General features: G+C 45.7%; 1 protein-coding gene across 1 annotated transcript in view; it reads left to right on the top strand.

Annotated features, from left to right (window-relative positions):
- Positions 1–19,768, top strand: part of col6a1 (collagen, type VI, alpha 1) — a 55,421-nt gene that overhangs the window by 14,048 nt on the left and 21,605 nt on the right. Inside the window, exons 9-23 of the mRNA XM_043693331.2 lie at positions 156–209; positions 504–548; positions 653–679; positions 1,885–1,911; positions 2,032–2,076; positions 3,950–4,003; positions 5,885–5,947; positions 7,373–7,435; positions 8,969–9,022; positions 9,790–9,825; positions 11,091–11,153; positions 11,944–12,006; positions 13,919–13,981; positions 15,773–15,835; positions 18,007–18,057. Of these exons, the coding sequence (XP_043549266.2) occupies positions 156–209; positions 504–548; positions 653–679; positions 1,885–1,911; positions 2,032–2,076; positions 3,950–4,003; positions 5,885–5,947; positions 7,373–7,435; positions 8,969–9,022; positions 9,790–9,825; positions 11,091–11,153; positions 11,944–12,006; positions 13,919–13,981; positions 15,773–15,835; positions 18,007–18,057 (771 nt within the window). The remainder of the gene's footprint in view (positions 1–155; positions 210–503; positions 549–652; positions 680–1,884; positions 1,912–2,031; positions 2,077–3,949; positions 4,004–5,884; positions 5,948–7,372; positions 7,436–8,968; positions 9,023–9,789; positions 9,826–11,090; positions 11,154–11,943; positions 12,007–13,918; positions 13,982–15,772; positions 15,836–18,006; positions 18,058–19,768) is intronic.

Raw genomic sequence — 19,768 nt, forward strand, 5'->3', positions numbered from 1 at the left:
AAAGCTCTCAGCTTCCCAACCACGAAGTGATTTCACATTTACTAGGGTGTACATAGTGCACATGAACAGTGTAATTCTCATATTGAGTGACGTGTTGCCTTCTGCAGTGGCTGTATCGACAGATTAAATGGACAATGTCTTGTTCCTCCACATAGGGCTCAGAAGGACGTCGAGGTTCTCACGGTCCTATAGGTCCACCCGGTCCCTTGGTAAGTACAGAAACCGCTTCAGTCTACCCTGTTGCTTCCTCTGTAACAACGCTGCCAACAGAATATGTCCAGTCAGCCTGGAACAGCCCTTCTCTTTCAGCATTGTTCATCAGCCGCCTTGCGTTCGGAGAAATGTTTTGTCTTTGTGTATTTTGAATCGACGCATATTGAATTGTCACTTGCGTCGTCATTCTTAGCTGAACATTCTAAGTTCATTGCTTTTGATTCTGCCGATTATTAGTTTGAATTTATTCCCTTGCCACTGACGACAAATTTCTTTCTTCTTCATTTCAGGGTAGACCCGGTGACATTGGACCAGCTGGTCATCCGGGTATGAAGGTAACTACCTGAATTGCGTTGCTACGGTGATATGACTGATTACTGACTGTGACACCTGAGCCTTCTCTTCACCAACACAACCTTTGTTTTTTTTTTACCAACAGGGTGACAAAGGAGAGCGTGGTCCAAAGGTAAGGCTGCCAATTGATTTTAATCACAAAATCACAATTTCATTCTTAGTGTCTATTGAACTTTCACTACAGACGTTAAAGAGCACATAAAACATAATCTTTCTACATATATAGCAGTCTGAGTTTCTAGTCTATATTCTAAGTATAAATTGGAATAAAACAAAGAGCAGGGAAGAGATTGAGGAGGTTTTAGGATGTTGACAGTGAATAAGTTTCTAATGAGAGGACACAGATTTAAGGTGAATAACAGAAGGGTTGGGGAAAGAGAAAAGTTTTTTTTAAAATACGCACCCAGTTATGAAGTGGGATGGAGTGCCAGGTGTGATTTACAGAAAAGGAATTGGATAACCACTTGGAAAGCAAGTACATGAAGAAATAACAGGGAAGTGGGACTAATTGAGGACTTCTTTTAAAGAGCCAGAATAGTACAATGGGCCGAACAGCCACCTTCTGCGCTGCGTGCTTCTATTTTCTCATGAACCCGAATTGGGGTCTTTATACAATGACCAATTCTTCAGGCCGCATTGGCCCAGTAGTTCCCTGTCTCCATGATTTACAAGTGCAGCAGGTAGTGAGGATGGTTCCTTCATGAAATTCCCAGTGAAGAGGGATGTGCCTGCCTCATTCTGTCCCTGCTCCATTCATTTGCCCTCCAGGTTGCCATGTGATACTCTCATGTATACCGTGTTACGAAGGGGCTTGGTCTAAACCAGACAGCACCTCTGCCCACCCTTCTGCCCAAGGTGACGATGGAAGTGCTAACGCAAAGGGGATGTTAAGGGTGAACCACTGCCATCTGCAGACCAATGCCAGCCTGTTTCCACCAGGCAGAGAGACTAAATCCTGCCCTCACTCAAGGCTAAGGTCTTGTAATTGACCTTAACTGGACAGAGGGAGGTGTGCTACGGTCTGAGCATTAATAGGAGAGGGGACATTCACATTACCAAGAAGGTGAGAGTTTGGAATCACCAGAGAAAGAGCAGAATCCACTATCACCAGGGGTAGGGAATCCCAAAATTCGAGGGAAGGGAGCTCAGTATCAGCAGGGGGAGGGGGAAACTCAGTATTGGCAGGGGAGAGGGGCCTATATCATCTGGAGAGAGTTGGTATCTATGGCAAAGTGTTCCACCCATCAGGATATGAAATAAAATGGCAGTTAACAATTACACTGATACAGTTGCTGAATCATGTCTTTTGTTTTTCAGGGTGACAGAGGACACAAAGGATCCAAGGTTAGAGCAATTTGAATCATTTTGGGTTCTACAAAGTCAGAATTTTTTTGGAAGTTTCTCCAGTGTCTATCCTGTACACCACTCACTAATATCTCATTCTTCTCTGCCTGATGATTTTAGGGTGCAAAGGGATTCCCTGGAAGAGATGGGAAAGACGGTCAGAAGGTAAGAGAGAAGAACTATTGAAGCATTGAATGTTTCCATTCTGAGAGAACCACTGACTGTCGGTGAGGCCCAGTCAGTGTTTACAGACCGGGTTCACCATCGATGCATTAATTAAAAGCAGCCCTGATTGTAGAAGAGACTGTGAGCTGAAGAGAAAGAGATTTGCATTTGATAGATCCCTTTTCAGAGTTAAATGTGATTTAAATTTGTTGATGTTTTGCATTTCATGATAAGGTCAGCCCACTGACTATCAAGCAGCATTCTTTACTCTCTAGGCAGGCCAGATAAGTGTTTGTGTAGTATTATGATGCACAACACGCATCATATTGTGTGTTATATCAATTTCCTACGCTGTTATAATCCTCCCAATTCTGTCAACCATAGAATCTACCTAAATGTGTTTCTAGGACGACAGAATCAGAACAATTGCATAAGTGGAGAGAAATATTTCAACCTAACCCAGTCTGGGTACCCATGGGATTGAGTGGAATGTTGCAATTGCATTTGACCAGTTTAACATTCCAATCAGCCTTAAAACCACCCGCAATAAGAAAACCATCTAAGCTGCCCATCTATTGAAATATTTAACATCTTCCTGTGCATTACCATCACTGAATCCCCCACCATCGACATCCTGGGGATTATCATTGACCATAAACTGGGCTGGACTCGCCATATGAATACAGCAGCTACAACAGCAGGTTTTTGAGACTAGGAATACTGCGGTGAGTAACTAACCCACTACTGCCCAAAGCCTGTCCACCATCCACCAGGCACAAGTCAGTGGCAACATTTCCTGCTTGCCTGGGTGAGTGCAGCTCCAACAACACTCAAGAAGCTTGACACCATCCAGGACAAAGCAGCCCATTTGATTGGCACCAGATCTACCATTTTAAGCATCCACTCCCTCCACCACCAACACTCAGTAACAGCAGTGTGTACTGCGTACAACACGCACTGCAGAAACTCACCACGACTTGTTAGGCAGCAGCTTCCAAACCCATAACTTCTGCCATCCAAGGACACTGCAAGTATTTGGAGGGTCATCAACATGTTCCCCTCCAAAACACTCACCATTTTACCGTGAAATATATTGCTATTTGTTCAGTGCCACTGGATCAAAACCCAGGAACTTCCTGCTAAGGGCATTGTGGGTCTACCTACACCCTAAGGACTGCAGTGATTCAAGAAATTAGCTCATAACCACCTTCTTAAGGGTAATTAGTTGCTGGCCAGCCAGTGACACCCACATCCTGTGAATGGGTTTACAAGAAAAAGTCCTCTTGTAGACATTAGATAATGAGGGGTGGTCCACTTGACTTGGAATGAGAAATTGCAATTGCATCTGCCCAGTTGTTCTGTTCAGGACTGAAGCTAATTTCACCTGCTACTGACTGAGTCCTCCGTTACTGGTAAACCCATTCTTCAGTGTGAGATGTTAAACCAGTGTCTTGCTGGTTAAATCAGACGAACATTAGGGAATCCCGTTGCCTAAGAATAAGAAGCTTTGCCGACATGCTAACACGAAGATGAGCTGGCCTTTCAGCTCACTACTCTTTTGGGATCCTGCTGAGCGCTGTGCAATAAGTGACACGTGATAGAGTGGCAATTAGAAATCCGGAGACCTGAATTACCAATCTGAGGGAATTGGCAGTCCCTGTCGCACCGTTGCTGTTTGGAAATTCAAAATCGGCATAAAAAATGTCAGTACCCTTAAAAATCATGACAAAACCTTCAAGTGTCATTCAAATCGTTCACCAACTGCGGTCTGACAGGTTAGGTCCAGCTTAGCGATGAGGAATGAGCGATTTTGTTTTTTTAAACATTTATTATGACACGGTGTTGAATCTTTTCATGCTCTTTCTTTGATCAGGGTGAACCTGGCTACTCTGGTCTGCCAGGCTGTGCTGGATCTTCAGGACTTCCTGTAAGTATTGTACTCTACTTTGTTCTATTGTGGAAACATCTGTGGGATTTGGGAAATACTTACTTTATTTCTCTTGCCCGCCCATCACGTTTTCTTTGCCTGTGGGGGAATTTAAAAGCAGCATCCATGCTATAGTTGAACTCCAATCCTGTGAATAAAGGCCTCAATGCTGTGCTATGTGATCCAGGCCCCTGTCTGACATCTGGGTGTTGCCCCAGTGACAGGAAAGGTTGGGCCATGCTGGGTTTGTAAAACAGCTTTTGGCTGGGGCTGATAATCCGGAGAGCGTGCACAGGACTAATGCCCCTCCAGGTGGATTCTGGGTAGGGAGGCGAGTTTGTGCCAATTCCATCCAATTTCAGTTTTGTGTCAATTCCATCCTGTGCCCCATCCCATTGGCAATTTGCATGGAGGAGCGTCTGCCACAGAGGTATGTACCACAAGTGGCAAGCAGTTGGCTAATTGGCCTATGAAGGCCTATTGCCAGAGGGCAGCTGAAATGATGCAGTCAGCCATTGGTCCCCTCAAGGTGTTAGGGACTAGGACAATTGCCTTAATGTGGGCTCCTGGTGGCAGACCAAAGAACCAACACTATAGGCAGGATTTGAAACAAAGGAACATAGCAGCAGGAGTAGGCTATTTGGCCCCTTGAACCTGATTTGCCATTCTACATCATGGCGGATCATCTTGCTCAATGCCATATCCCTTGATGCCGTTAAGAATTGTAAGGTGCACATCCTTGCCCTCAGCTGTTATCCCTCCCAAAATGGTGTCCTGATTCCTGTGACCATTTAACAACAGAAGAATGCTTTTAAAATGTGAAGCCCACCTCAAGATTTGGGCTCCCAACCCACAGCCCCTTGCCTGAACTGCAGGCTCCATCTCCTTCCAGGCTTAAATTGACTGTGACTATGGGGACTAATTGGCCAATTTGGGGAAAACAACTCGACTATTAACTGCCCCATAGAGAGACCCATCCCTTGGGCAATGTGAATTTTGAAGGGTACAGTCTGTCTCGCTCCTCCATCAATTCATTTAGGATATAAGACTCATATTGACATTTGCAAAGTCACCATTGGCTAATGTCTCCATCCCAAAAAGCTCAATCATATCTCACACTTCTGTGCAGACACTGAAGTCTGCTCTGTCATGCTCTCAAGCCCTGTCAAACATACTTAAGCTCCCAGGGATAACTCCCATCTGTTGAACACCAAACATTACCCAGAGTTCACTGGGCCCACACTGACTGTCCACAGAGAAGGTATATCCTCCTCTGTGTGGTAGACTGGGAAGCCATCTTGAAGTTTAAGGTTCAACATTGTCAAGCAGCAGCATCTCAAGCCCTTGTATCTGAAAGAAGGATTGTGCTCAGAAATACAGCAAGAACCCATTTACACATTGATATGAGAGTTGCCTGACCTCCAGGATTTCCCGAGTGTTACCAGGAGTTGGAGATTAATATCCAGGGCACTGTTGCATGAAGAAAAACCATAGGAATGTTAAAAGTGTATGTGAAATTTGTGTTTAGTTTGTTAACTATTGAAATATCAAAGATGAGGAGGTGGTCAAAGTCAAGAATCATTCTATTAGGTCATCAAGTTCTGTTCACTTTCTGATTGGCTGCTTTATGAAGATGGACATATGAGGTGACCAATAGGTATGTGCTGGAGGTTGAGCATTGAGATCACGTGATGAAACCTCCTGAAAATGGAGTTTATAATCTTGTTAAATCCAGCTGGATTTATCTCAGTAATATTGCTGTGTTTCCTATTTCTCATTGAGTTAAACAAGTGGAAATTGAAGTGTGGTACTAGTTTTCCAGTCATCTAAAAGCAAAAGAGGAATTGACTGCAAATCTTTTTGAAATCTTTTCCCTCATAGGGACCACCTGGACTCCAGGGCCTCAAGGGTGATCCAGGCCCATTTGGAAGTAAAGGACAGAAGGTACGATGTTTCTAAGAGGAGTATAATGCATATTGTTGGAAAACAATGTCTTCCATATGATCAGTCATCAACTGTTGTCTTAGCTGCCTAAAACCTGACCTCATCTGGTTGCAAAGTTATTTAAATTTGAGTCCTTTGATTCCTTCACTAGTGATGATGGGGGACCCCAAGTGCCTTGTGGTCATGGATTCACTATTATTCTTCCACCATTTGAGTGCACATTGACAGCATGGGCCCAGTACCTTAACCCCCATGAGATGCTGGGGATGAAGCTAAAGGATGAGAGATCTCCTTGGGGAGATTGTTACACAGCCCTTTCTACACCACCCTTGCTTGCTCCCGGGCACCAGGCCTGTTCCTTTGTAACCTGAGTACACATGAGAATAAACCTAATTTGAATGAACCGACGGAGGATAGGGCCGTTGCGTGCACTGATGGAGCGATTTGCTAAGCTGCAAACTACAGGATCTTGAACGTCTTTTAACGCGGGACAGTTAGAGGCGTGACTGCTTTCATGCCAAGCCACTGTGTGAAAATGTTATGGAATTGCTGAGTGTCACCCACGTTCCGCTCCACCACTGTCCAGCTTTCCCAATCCACCCAGCTGAAGGGAGGCTGAGTAGAGCTGATCAAATTCTGAGAATGGGATAATGAAAATGCTGTGAGAATGCTGGGTTGACATGCAGCCTGGATGACTGTCCAGTCTGGTGGGTCCATTGTAAAGGAGTTGTGTTGCCATAACTGACCTACAACTGGTATGCCAGTGCTTACAGCCGTTAGAGGAATTGTGGACAGGCCTATTGATCAAGCTTGAGAATGAGGGTGTAGTTGGAGATATTGAGAGGCTTAGAGATTGTCGATAATGTGAAGGAAGCTTTTAAAAGGTAATAGAAATCCCGAGTTGGATGGTACAGCAGGGCATTGACATAATCATCTTGTGTTCACTTCACACTGCTGTCAGTTTGAGCCTTTGCGATGCGTTTGGACAGAACCATTTTATTAGCTACAGGAACAGTCAGAAAGCAATGCATTACCTATCCAGACATGTCCCATAGCTGACCTCTGTATCACAGCACAGAGACTGTCTGCTACATTGTGGATCTCTCTGCATTAATTGAAGAATGTTGTTTAAAAGCTGATCCCATTCCAAGGAATAAAATATGGAAAATATCTCACTGCTGACCACTTAGGTGACCCAAACTAGTCCAGATCCTTGTGATCTTAACTAACATTAATGGGGTCTTGCCTCCCATCTTGAAGTGATCCAGTTGAAGTCAGGTTTAGCTCTCTGGATTGAATAAATTCAACAAATTAGCTTGACAGCATGTCGTGTGAAGCTAACCTACTTTGTAAATGCACAATGATTAAATCAGAAAAAACAAAGGTCTGCTTATGAAATAACTGTGTGTTTGATTCTTTATACAGGGTGAACCCGGCTTAGATGGGGAACCAGGACGACTTGGAAATATTGGCAGACCAGGCGATAAGGTTTGTTCTTTCTGTTCCTGAGAGAGGCTGGCCTTTCAAGTCAGGTAGAAAGTGAGGACTGCAGATGCTGGAGAGTCAGAGTCGAAACGTGTGGTGCTGGAAAAGCACAGCAAGTCAGGCAGCATCCAAGGAGCAGGAGAGTCGATGTTTCGGGCATAAGCTCTTCGTCAGAAATTCCTGAAATTCCAATGGAGTGAATGACTTATTCCTACCCCTGCTTCTTATGATCTTCATACAGTACAACCTGGGGCTGGTTTATTCCTCTTGCCTGGTCACTTTGAATATGCTTAAAATGGCTTAAAAGTGCTGTTAATTGGCACTGAATTGATGTTCTGTTTCAGAGAGAGTATGTCTGCTCTCTCTGAGAGTATGTGGGATCCTCTGATCTGTTAGGACAGAGACATGTAGTTGAGACTGCACTTGCCTCTGCAATATCGTAGTGGAGCTGAAATTGGGCCCTTGATGACAGCAATGGGGAAGATTCCAAAATCCCATGTTGCCTTGTATTGCACAAAACAAGCAAGGAAACAGGCCCTTTGGTCCAACTCATCTATGCTGATCAGGTATCCTTAACTGAACTAGTCCCATTTACCAGTGTTTGGCCTATACCCCTCTAAACCTTTCCTCTCCATGTACCTGTCCAAATGTCTTTTAATGTTGTTATTGTACCCACCTCTACCATTGCCTCTGGCAGCTCATTCCATACACGGACCACTCTCTGTGTGAAAAGGTTGCCCCTCAGGTCCATTTTAAATCAATCCCCTTTCACTTTAAACCAATTCCCTCGAGTTTTGAACTCCCCTACCCTAGGGTAAAGACCTTGGCTGTTCATGTTATTTATGTCCCTCATGATTTTATAAACCTCTATAAAGTCACTCCTCAGCCTCTACGCCACAGGGGGAAAAAAACCCTTCCTCTCCTTTATAACTCAAATCCTCCAACCCTGCCAACAGCCTTTCTCTGTTTAATAACATCCTGTAGAAGGGCAACCAGAATTGCACACAGAATTCTAAAAGGGGCCTCACCAATGTCCTATATGGCCACTCAACAAGACATCTCATTTCCTAATACTCAGTGATCTGACCAACGAAGGCAAGCGTGCCAAACGCCTTGTTCACCGTCCTGTCGTTCTTCCCCTATTTGTGTAGTGAACAGTTTGCTGTTAGTGAGGGGGCATTGAGAGCATGAGGATTAAGCATTTCATGTCTCTTGTCATTGGCAAGTAGCCAGTATGGAGCAGATTAAGACTGAAGTTTTGCCCTGAGTGTTAAATACCAAGGGCTGATGGGTCTCTGACTGAGAGCTCAGGCAGAAGGGAATTGATTGGTTAACAAGGAGGAGAAAGTAGGCCCGGTCCCTATGACACTGTCATTTCCTTTCTTGATTTACAACCTCCTGAAGCTCATGCTTTCACTCCTGGCCTTTGAGGGAATATTCAGCAGCAGATTTGTAAGGTTGCTAAACTAATGATTAGGATTGTTACGGTGTTGAACTGCAGCAAACACTGAGATATGGCGGATTGATGTTTCACAGGGAAATCCAGGCCCCAGAGGAAGTAACGGAGATCTCGGGGAGCGAGGTGATGAAGTAAGTAACTTCTCCCCTTTTAACATGCTTCTTTTCAACTTCCTGAGTTGCCATGGAGAGGAGAATCCTGGCTCAACGTTGCCTTGTGTTTGTGATCTTCCAGGGTTAGAGCTGCATGTTGTCTGACTGATGATATGCGATTGTACTGATCACCATTGGCCATTGGGGAGTTGTTAATACTAATGAACCCTATCTTTAGTAACAGGGGATTTAGGGAATGGTGGGGGTGTGGGGATTGAAGAGAGGGGAGGGCGGAGGTGGAATTGAAATTTGAAACCCACCATGCCAAACATTGAGATCCTGTAGTGTCGTTGATACAGTTTTGACCAACTCTATGACCGACATGGTCAGAATAAAAGGTAACAATATAAAAATAAGTTGATTTTTAGCAGGGATGAGCTTAAGCCCCCAAGTGTCTCAGAGTTAGAGCCCTCAGTGGACATCACCATACTGGCCCCCATTGCTCAGAATGCTGGGTTGACATGCAGCCTGGATGACTGTCCAGTCTGGTGGGTCCATTGTAAAGGAGTTGTGTTGCCGTAACTGACCTACAACTGGTATGCCAGTGCTTACAGCCGTTAGAGGAATTGTGGACAGGCCTATTGATCAGGCTCGACTTGGGAAGAGGGTGTAGATAAAAAGGACAGCAAAAACCATCATTGGACCACAATTAGTAAGAGCCGCACACAAACAGGAAGGTCAGTTCTTTCTTTTCTAGTTCCTAATCGCACGATTTGCTGTTGATGAATGTTCGTTTTCCTCCATAGGGACCTCCGGGAGATGATGGTGACGTTGGCGAGGAGGTAATTGGAATTTTTTTTTGCATACTTGGAGGAGCCCTTTGACCAAAGGATCAACTCAATCAATCCCTGGTATATTTGCGTAATACGACATAGAGAACCGTATAAACACTGACAGTCAAAAACATTTGACTTTCTGTTTGCAAAAGTGATTTGTCCTTTTCTCTATGTTAAGTTCCTCCCATAATTCAATGTCAGATTTTGCACATTTGTTGTGTATTGCCTTGTGTTAGTTGGCAGGGACTCTCTGGAAGTCTCTTAATTGACAGTAAGAACAAATCTTTGTCTTCTGAAGAAATTGTGAAGTTTATTCATGATATGTAGCCAAAGGAGTCTAATTACCTCTGAGAGTACGCTGGTTTGTGCATTCCCATAAGCAATTGGAAACAACTGTTTTTTTAGAACAAGTACAAAAGCGAATTTCTCCATGTGTGTTTGCTAATACCCTCAGAGCGCTGTCTAACACATGCCGCACTGGATATATTTATAAGATGGATTAATGGCCGTGGTTTTTAGAAGTCTTGCCTGGAGGAATTTAAACAATTCTGTAGGAAACATTTACTTAGAAAGCTCCATTTGGAAAATCGATCTTGCCTGATTGTACATAAAAGGTGCTATCTGCTTCGACCAACCCCTTCCCAGTCACACCTATCCATTCATTTAAGCGTAAACATAATTTGGATTGAGACCAAGGCTTGAAAACGGGTATTTCCTGTTGGAGCTGTCAAGACTCTGTTCCATTTGAGATTAAACTCTACTATTCATCTCTCCAACACTGAGTAAAGGGCTGTGGGGAGGTAACTATGCATGACCTCCCTAGATGCCCCATGAGATCCATCTCCCAACCCTCTCAACTCCAACCGAATCCAAGCCAGGGGAGATTTATACCTGCAAAGGGGCTTGTGGGAGGTCTGCAGAGGAGCAGTGGTCAATTTCTGAGGGGAATAGAAAATGAAAGGATTAAGATGAGGCCCCCACAAGCTTTTCCACTCCTGCTACCATGCTGAAGTCTAGTCCAAACCTCCCACCGCAGATTCAACCATTAATTGTTTTAGTGCTGGGTTTCTCTGAGAGGCAATTTGTGCGATTTCCGGAAATTTCCCCAAATAATCTGAGTCAAGTACCCTGACATGTTCAATACTGAGATGGGGTAGGAAAGCGCTGGGCTAATGACGATCTGATGTACGGATGTACAAACAATGATCATACTGCATCGTCCAAGATACTTGCCTGAATTGTTCTTGTAACCCACTTCTGCTATTCCCCAGGGTCCTCCAGGTGAACCAGGGCTGCCTGGTCCTCAAGGCCCAAGAGGAGACAGGGGACCTAAGGTAACGAATATTCAGAGGAACTGGAAAGAATTGATGGTAAAGAACAGGGAAAGCCATTTCAGCCCCTGCAGCCATTCTATCGCACAGGTTATGGCTGACCATTCCCTTTGCTGCTATCTCATTCGGCCTTCATCCATCCTTCGTGTTTCCATAACTGGATAATGGGTCGAGTGGGAGTTCCCATTCTGGTATCTCAAAGAACATGTGGCCTGGCTGCCACAGACTTTTAACAAGTTAGCAATGTAGGTGCTAAGGAGCTGGCGATGGATGTCACCATTCCACCCTTTGGTCAGAAATAGGGCCTGCCCATTCCATTTCCTCGTGTTCTTGCGTGGGGTGTGGGTGCCGCTGGCCTGGTCAACGTCTTGTTGCCCATCCCTTATTGCCCTTGGCTTGTTCAACCATTCGAGAGGACAGTTCAGAGTCAGCCACGTGTGCACTGGAGGTCTGACTTCCCTCTGTGAAGGGCATCTGTGAACTGGGTGCATTTTGACAACAGTCAATGATAGCTTCCCAGTTGCTGTGACTTGTGTTGAATTCCGGGGTGAGAAACGAACCAGTGTCCCAGTGTGTTAACCTGGGTTGTTAGCTTATTAATCCAGGTGAGGTTACCACTATCTCTGTAACAGAGAGAAGCCTTTTTCCTTCCTCCCTCCTCTTTGGCATTATGTCATTCTTCAGAAAGGATAACAGAAGGCAGGGAGAGATAATGAAGGAGAGCGAGTGGGGGTTCGGCTCTGGTATAAATTGCAGCAACATGATGTGTTTTCCTTCTTGTTTCCCTGTACAGGGGGACGTCGGGTCCAATGGACAGCCAGGGCACGAGGGTCCTCCCGGAGTTAGCGGTGAACCAGTAAGTATACTCTTGGCTGATGCAGCCTTCACTGGAGTAGAGGGCTAATCAGATGGGAGCTGTCCTCATTCACCAGCGCATCCCACTGACTGTGGCTTGCAAATGAGCATTACCGTTTCAGGTTCCCACCCGACGTTAATGTGTGGTGAGGAAAATGGAGGCTGTACGCTAACACCATTAGATAGATAACTTCCTCATCGACCAGAGTTCGTTCTCCTGCCCTGCTGCAACCCAACCCAACCCAATCCTAACGGAAAAGAAAAACACAAAAAATCCCAATAATGTATGGAAATGAATGTACCCATCCACTGCTTTGAAGCATATAAGACCAGCATGTGTTCTTCACAAGTATTATAGAAACGCTACAATGTGGAAGCAGGCCATTCAGCCCATTGAGACCACACTGACCCTCCAAAGACAATCTAGCCCAGACCTATCTCCGACCACATCCCTGTAACCCTGCATTTCCCCTGACTAACCCACCCATTCTGCACACTATGGACAGTTTAGTATAGTCAGCCCACCCAGCCTGCACATCTTTGGACTGTGGGAGGAAACCGGGGCGCCTAGAGGAAACCCTCTCCGACACGGGGAGAATGTGCAAACTCCACCGACAGTCGCCCGAGGGTGGAATCAAACCGGGGTCCTTGGCGCGTGCCATCCCATGGTGGCTCTTCCTTTTTACTGGCTCTTCCTTCTGGGAAAAGCCTTTCCAGCAGGCTTCCGAATCCCTGCGGACTCCTGCTCTTTTCCTCCGGGAAATTGATTTTGATGGGGCGGCCAAGGGAAGAAAGTTGTAGCGCGGCCCGAAACGTAAAGCCGAAAGTGCTGGAGAAACCCAGCCAGTCTGTGGAGAGAGGAACATTTTGAGTTCAGTGCTCCTTCTTCAGAGCTGGACTCTAAGCATCAACTCTGCTTTCTCTCCCCCTCTCTGCAGACGCTGAGACCTGCTGAGTTTCTCCAGAGCTGTCTGGTTGTCATTTCAGATCTCCAACATTGCTGTTCCTTTATTGTACTATAGCTTCACTGTACAGCAGAACTCTGAAACCCATTGAAGGTGGGAGTTGTCAATGGTATGTGAGCTGCTATACCAGTCAGCACTTGTCCAGAATAATTTCAAACAAGCCCCTGATTCAACTAGGCCTTGTGCCTCATTATATCATGGAGGGGGGATGGGGTGGGTGAGACTGCGTAAGGCATGCCACACATAAAATGGACCAGAATCCTCGCTTGCCCCCAGGGTACCCGACACCACCTCTATGACCTATTAAGAATAGATCTCTCTCTTGTATTTAGATATGATTTACAGCACTGTAGGCAAATTATGACCAGAAACCATGGCAACCAAACCATTTTGGAATTTTGAACAGCATAACGCATACCAGATGCACAAAACTCTCTGGGAGCGGATGTGCTCAAATGTTAGCCAAAATTATTAGCAGTACATTTTTAATAGAAATTCAAGAAGGCGGTTGTAAGAGTCAACAATGTCACTCAGTGATTGTGGATTTTTAGAAGTGGTGGCGGTTTCTTCTGTATTTAAATTTGCCCTCTGTTCCCGATTTGTTAAGATGTTTATACCTCTGACATTTGGGAGGCAGTTCTGCTTGTGTAAGTATCTGGTCAGCGTGGGGATGGCTAACTGAGGGGTGTAAGTAGTTTGAGGTGCTGAGATTCGACTCCGCGTTAGAGAGATTTGGAACAATCGGTCACAGTCTCCCCTGTTGACGAACGTATTCTCAGGATTTGGGCCATCTATGACCCACTGCCTGTTGCCCATGAGAAAGTTGGTGTTGAACTATCAATGTGGTACTCTTAACTCTGTACAAGAGTTATTACTAATGACTCTTGTTGATCATTCTGTGTTGTGCTTGCCAGCAATTCCTTAGCATATTCCTTTCTTTAATCTCAGGGTGAATCTGGCCGACCAGGACCTATGGGATTTAAGGGTGACATGGGACGTCCAGGACAAGAGGTTTGTGCTGTCTTTGTTCAGAGTTTAAACCAAGGTGAGGTTTTGAACAGTATTTGGAGCCTGCTGCTGGCCCCCCAGAAATGTGGGCCCTGATCTCAGTGAGTGGATCTGCTCATGTACTATGGCAGGGGATAGCCTGGCTGATGGTCACACTGCTCCTGTCCCTGAATATGAATAATTCTGACCTGTTTTCCGCAAACACTAGGAGGTGAGTTTTCAGGCAGCTGCCTTCCTTGGATTCTGAGTGGGGGGATAGTGGGGAGTGTCTGCAGTGGTCACTCCGAGCATGCAACACGAATCGGGTGCTTAGACCTATCTGTGACATGGATCAGGCACTTAGAGCCATCTCAGACAGGGATAGGAGCCCGATCACATGCGAGAAAAAGTGATTGCTATTTTTGGACTGGCCTGGACCATGTTCAAAATAGAATCTGAAGGTACATTTACCTGTGTTGTGAATTTGAAAGATTCAGTTCCTTTTCCCCCAAAGAGACCAGCCCTGGGTTAACTAATGGTCTGACTGCTGACCCATGCTGCCCTTCAGCCACAAGCCTTCTCTTCCCCAAGGACATACCTACATCTGGGCCAGATGCTAACAGCTGTAAGTTGCATTGGGAAATGCACAGACCTTTTGAGAATGCCTCAGATCTCCAGTGACAATGCCCACTTTGTTTTTTTTTTCCTGGTTGTGAACTACGCCTTTCATAAACTGGAGTCATTCTCTGCTGCCCTTGTCTTAGCTCGCACTGCGTTCGATTCCAGGTCCACCTCCCTGTGCTTGCTGCCTGGGTCCTGGTTGAGCAACACCTCAAGTTTCAAATGCTCTCAGCTTTTAAATCTGTCAATGGCTTCCAATCTCTCCCTAATTTCCTCCAGTCCTATGACACTGAGATAACTACTCTCCTCTCCATCTGGCCCCATGTCCATGCTTGACCGGAGACACTCTGTTATTGATGGCCACGCCTGGGCTCCTACCTCAAGAAGCCCATCCCTAAACCTCGCCACAACCTCTCATTCTTTCTTCAAGGGTCTTCTTAAAACCTACCCCTTCGATTAAGTTTTGGATCTCTCGCCAAATACCATCTCCTTAGAACTTTTAGCGTATTTCCCTAATTTATGTTATGAAGAGCTGTAATTAAAATGTTCAGCTTTTTTTTCTTTATTTCCCTAGTTTTGTTCCTAATCTATTTTGGTACCTAAAGTTTATCACCTTTGTACCTAAGATGGTGCCGTGTGTGGCACTTTCCACTGTAGTCCTGTACCTGAGCACACCTGACAATGAAACCTAATTCTAAATCTCGAGTTTGGCTGTCGCACTTTATTTGATGGTGCGCATTTGATGTTTTATTAAATGAAAGGTGCCATACAAATGTAAGTTGTTGCTGTGCTCTGTAGCAAACCTTGCCCCCAACCTCCTCTCCTTTGCTTTAGTGCCAGCTGGCTGGCTCTCTCTTGAACAGAGGATGTTGGGTACAGGGAGAAGTCTCCTGAATCTCTGTGCCTGCCTGGGGCATATCAGTCATCCAGTGTTGAACTGAATGTATCCCCACCAATGCAGAATGAGGGGAATATTTGCCAAGCGACGCACAATAAAGTCAGGCTTGCCCGTGAGCTGAGTAACTTAACATCTCAGTGAACGTTACGGGCAACAAACCCATTGAAGACCAGTGTCACCACCGATGCAGTCAGTGGCACCTCTCCAACCATCTCTTTCCTTTGTGACATTCAGCCTTTTCTGAATTTGTAATTGAGACCGCGAAGGGCTTACTGATGCTTCATCCATTCCTGCAGGGACTGAGGGGACCCAGAGGTTCAAAGGGCTACCCAGGAGACCCAGGCCCAATGGGAGAAATGGTAAGAAAATGCACAGTAACCAGTCGTAGAGGCATTAAATGCCATTCGTACCCCTGAAGCTGGTCAGTACCCAAGAGGATAAAGTCACGTTCATTTCTCAGCTAGAGATGTTTCAACCTCAGCAGAATTAATAGCCTCGCAGTGGGGGTGGGGGGTGTGGGGGGCCTGTTAAGATGAAAGGTCCAGGCTCCTGTGTGTTAATGCAAAATCTGCTTTTTTCCACCTTTTTGATCTGATATGTGGTGATAGATTACAAGGTCAGTGTTTATTGTCCATCTCTGGTAGCCCCTCCAAAGCTAGTTGTTGGACTGTTCTTCTTCAACCAGTGTGGTGAAGGTGTTAGGGAGGGAGTTGCAGAGTTTTGACCCTGTGATGGTGAAGGAATCATCATGTGTTTTGAGCGGAGGATGTAATGTCACTCGGAGAGGAATGTGAATGTCAGGTTGGGACAGAGGCAAACTCATCACGTTGTTCCTTCCACTTTCTAAGTGGTGAAGCTCGCTGAGTTTGGGAAGGGCTGCCAGAGGAGCCTTTGTAGAGTACATCTTGTCGATGGGATACACTCCAGTCAAGAGGTTAGATTTTTAAGGCATTGGTTGAGGTGCCAGTCACGTAAGCTGCTTTGTCTTGGACGGTGTTGCACTCATCCCGGCAAGTGGAGGCTTATCCTGTCACCCTTCTGATTTAATGCAGTTTGGATTGCAGCCCAGCCCATTGCTGGGGTCCTGAGCTCTGCTGTGCAGTGAGTACAGTCATCTTCTCTCCTGCCTCAAGAAATCAGTCGAGGGAGACCAGGATCCCCACGTCGGGAATCTGCAGGGGTTTAGAAGCAATCTGAGAAGAGATTTGCACGTCAGCCATGAGGCAGTTTGCAGAGCTACGGGAGGAAGGGAAATGGGAGATTGCTTCCTTTGTGTGGAAGATTAAAGTGACAGAGCAGTTAGAAGGAGAAAGTAATGAGTTGCTTGCCTTTATTAGTCAGTGCATTGAGAATAGGAGTCAGGATGTCGTGTTGCGGCTGTTCAGGACATTGATGAGGCCACGCTTGTAATAGTGTGTTCAATTCTGGTCTCTCTGCTACAGGAAAGATGTTGTCAAACTTGAAAGCATGCAGAAAAAAATTACAAGAATGTTGCAGGGTTGGAGAGAGAGGTTGAATAGGCTGGGGCTATTTTCCCTGGAGCATCGGAGGCTGAGGGGTGATCTTATTGAGATTCGTAAAATCTGGAGGAAGGAATAGGGTGAATAGTCAAGGTCTTTTCTCCAGGGTAGGGAAGTGTATAACTTATAGAAGGCATAGGTTTAAGGTGAGAGCAGAAAGATTTAAAAGGGACCCAAGGGACAATTGGTTCACGCAGAGGGTGGTGCGTGTATGGAATGAGGTGCCAGAGGAAGTGATGGAGGCTGGTACAATTGCAACATTTAAAAAGCATCTGGATGGGTATGTGAACAGGAATGTACCTATTTCGAGGGATATGGGCCAAATGCTGGCAAATGGAACTAGATTAATTTAGGATATCTGGACAGCTTGGACGAGTTGGACCGAAGGGTCTGTTTCTGTGCTGTATATCTGAGTCTAGTCAGTACAGTGTTAATGACTTACCTCAGGAAGATGAAGTCACAAGTTTGTGAGCACATTGCAACATTCGTAAAGGAATCTGCATGTCAGTTGGGACATAGATTGGCACATACATATTTTAGGACGAGCACAAAACAAATTTGTCATTGTGTCCAATTATTTTGTGTCAATCAAGCAGGAACTCAGCAATTTAATCACTTGGGAACTGGCCCAGAAGGTGCTTTTTTAGTGCTAAGCCAGAAATTGAATTTGGAGACAGCTTCGGGAGATCAGGTAGAATGTGATTCCATTGCTTTAAGATTGAAATCCTCTCGGGGAGCGGGGTGGGGAGGAAATAAAAATGGTTATTGAAGGGCTTGGGAGAGCAAGCAGAAGCACAGGGTTAGACTAAATACCTCAGTTGGACAGAAATGTGACTTGAAGTGCTCAGTGGTGGAGTGTAACACTCTACAAACACAGACCAGATTGTCAGGTCAGTCTCTGACTTGACCTAAATTGATGTTTCACTTGAAAACCATTTATATTTTACTTGAACAGAGGGCTCTTTTTCTTTTCTAACACTCTCTCACCATTTTTTCTTTATCGATAACAGGGCGATCCTGGTAGCTCAGGCAACGGGACCAGGGGCCCGCCTGGATTACCTGTAAGTGGCTGAAACTACTTGCTTCATTCAACGTCATTATTATTGCATTATCTCTTGGTTTCATTACTTCAATATTTGTGGAATATGGTTGTCAAAGTGCAGTGTTTTGATGGTGTCATGCATGATGCCAGGACAGCAGGTGAAGATCTTTGGAGGGAAAGTCACTGTTGTAATGTTTGCGTGCAGCAACCTCCCACAGGCATTGACCTGAGAGCGACCAGTTAATTAGCTTCAGCGATGTAGGTTGATTAATGCGGCCAGGGAGAATTCCTCCGTACTTTGGGGAAACGCTGCAGGGTCTCAAACATCCACCTGGGGCACGGGTCGAGCCTCAGTTTAACATCTTGCGCGATAGGCCGCACCTCTGACAGTGCAGCACCTCTGCAGCACTGCACTGGAGTGTCAGCCTTGGCTGAGCCTTGGAGTGGGACTTGAGCACATGATCTTCTGATTCTGAGGTAAAGATGGCCAGCTGCTAAATGTTTTGACACACTGCTTATCTATTTCACAGAAGTTAATCTCCTTCTCTCATGTCTTTATGGATGAAGGCACTGTTCTGTGCTGATGTCAGCACGTTGTAGCCTGAATTCTGGCCTGAGTTAATTGATTCACTGTTGCTTTCACAACCTCCCCCACATTCTCAATTTATTATCTGGCAATTCCTGGTCAAAAAAATCTGACAGGGAACGAATAGGTCATGGTTTCCTTTCCATATTTGAACATTTCCATCTTCCCACTGAAGATGCCACAGTGTCACGTCATACATCCCTGACTGTTATGTGGCGTAGCCATAAAATTTCAACACCGTTAATTGTGGGGAAGTATTCTTGAGATTGAGGATCAGTTTAGGCTGGCACGCTCTCATTTCCGGTGAACTAGTTCAGCAAATTTTACCTGCGGCTCTATGTCGTCAACCCAGCCACCACCAGGTATCCCAGCATCCCTGGCATTGAGGCCCTTGATTGGCTGTGATGGGCTGGGCATGTTGCCTGCATGACATACACGAGACTCCCCAAGTGGGTGCTCTACTCCCAGCTCTGAGAGGGGACAGAGCAAGCGCTTCAGGGATACTGGTGAAATGTGGCATTCCCACTGACACCTGGGAATTACTGGCCCTAAATCGTCTAAAATGGAGGAGGAGAATTTAGGAAGGCATTGAGCACCTCGAGATTTGCCTTTGGGGAAAAGCAGAAGTCTGGTGAATGAAGCGCGCGGCCACACCAATGCCTCGCTCACCCCTTCCCATGACCACCTTCTGCCCCAAGAGTAACAGAGCCTATGGGAGTTGCATTGGTCTGTACAGCCACCTCTGGACTCACCATGAGAGTGGATGGGAGATATCGTCATCTGTGAGGGACCGCCTATGATGATGATGATGATGACGACGACAACTTCAGGTACAGAACAGAATGAACCCACACACTGTGGAACCTATCTCCCCTCACTGCCCACTGCCCTTAGCTCAGGAGCACCAAGGCCTGTTGTCACGCTCCAGATAATTGGCTGGTCTCAGGCCAGCCAACATTGTACGAGTCAAGGATCGAACATGGGACATCCCTGCCTGGATCAGTTCATTTATTGGTTGGATAAACATGCTAGGTCTTCAGGAGTGTCACAGCTTCTTACTATTGTTTCTTGGCTGTTGGGGCAGTGATCTGATGATAGAGGGTAGGTGAGGTCCATAAAACCTTTACAACTCACGGTGTCTCCA

The sequence above is a fragment of the Chiloscyllium plagiosum genome, unplaced genomic scaffold (genome assembly GCF_037043375.1).
Source record: "Chiloscyllium plagiosum isolate Xiang-an unplaced genomic scaffold, Cpla_swu_hap1 HiC_scaffold_7, whole genome shotgun sequence".
Lineage (NCBI taxonomy): Eukaryota > Metazoa > Chordata > Chondrichthyes > Orectolobiformes > Hemiscylliidae > Chiloscyllium > Chiloscyllium plagiosum.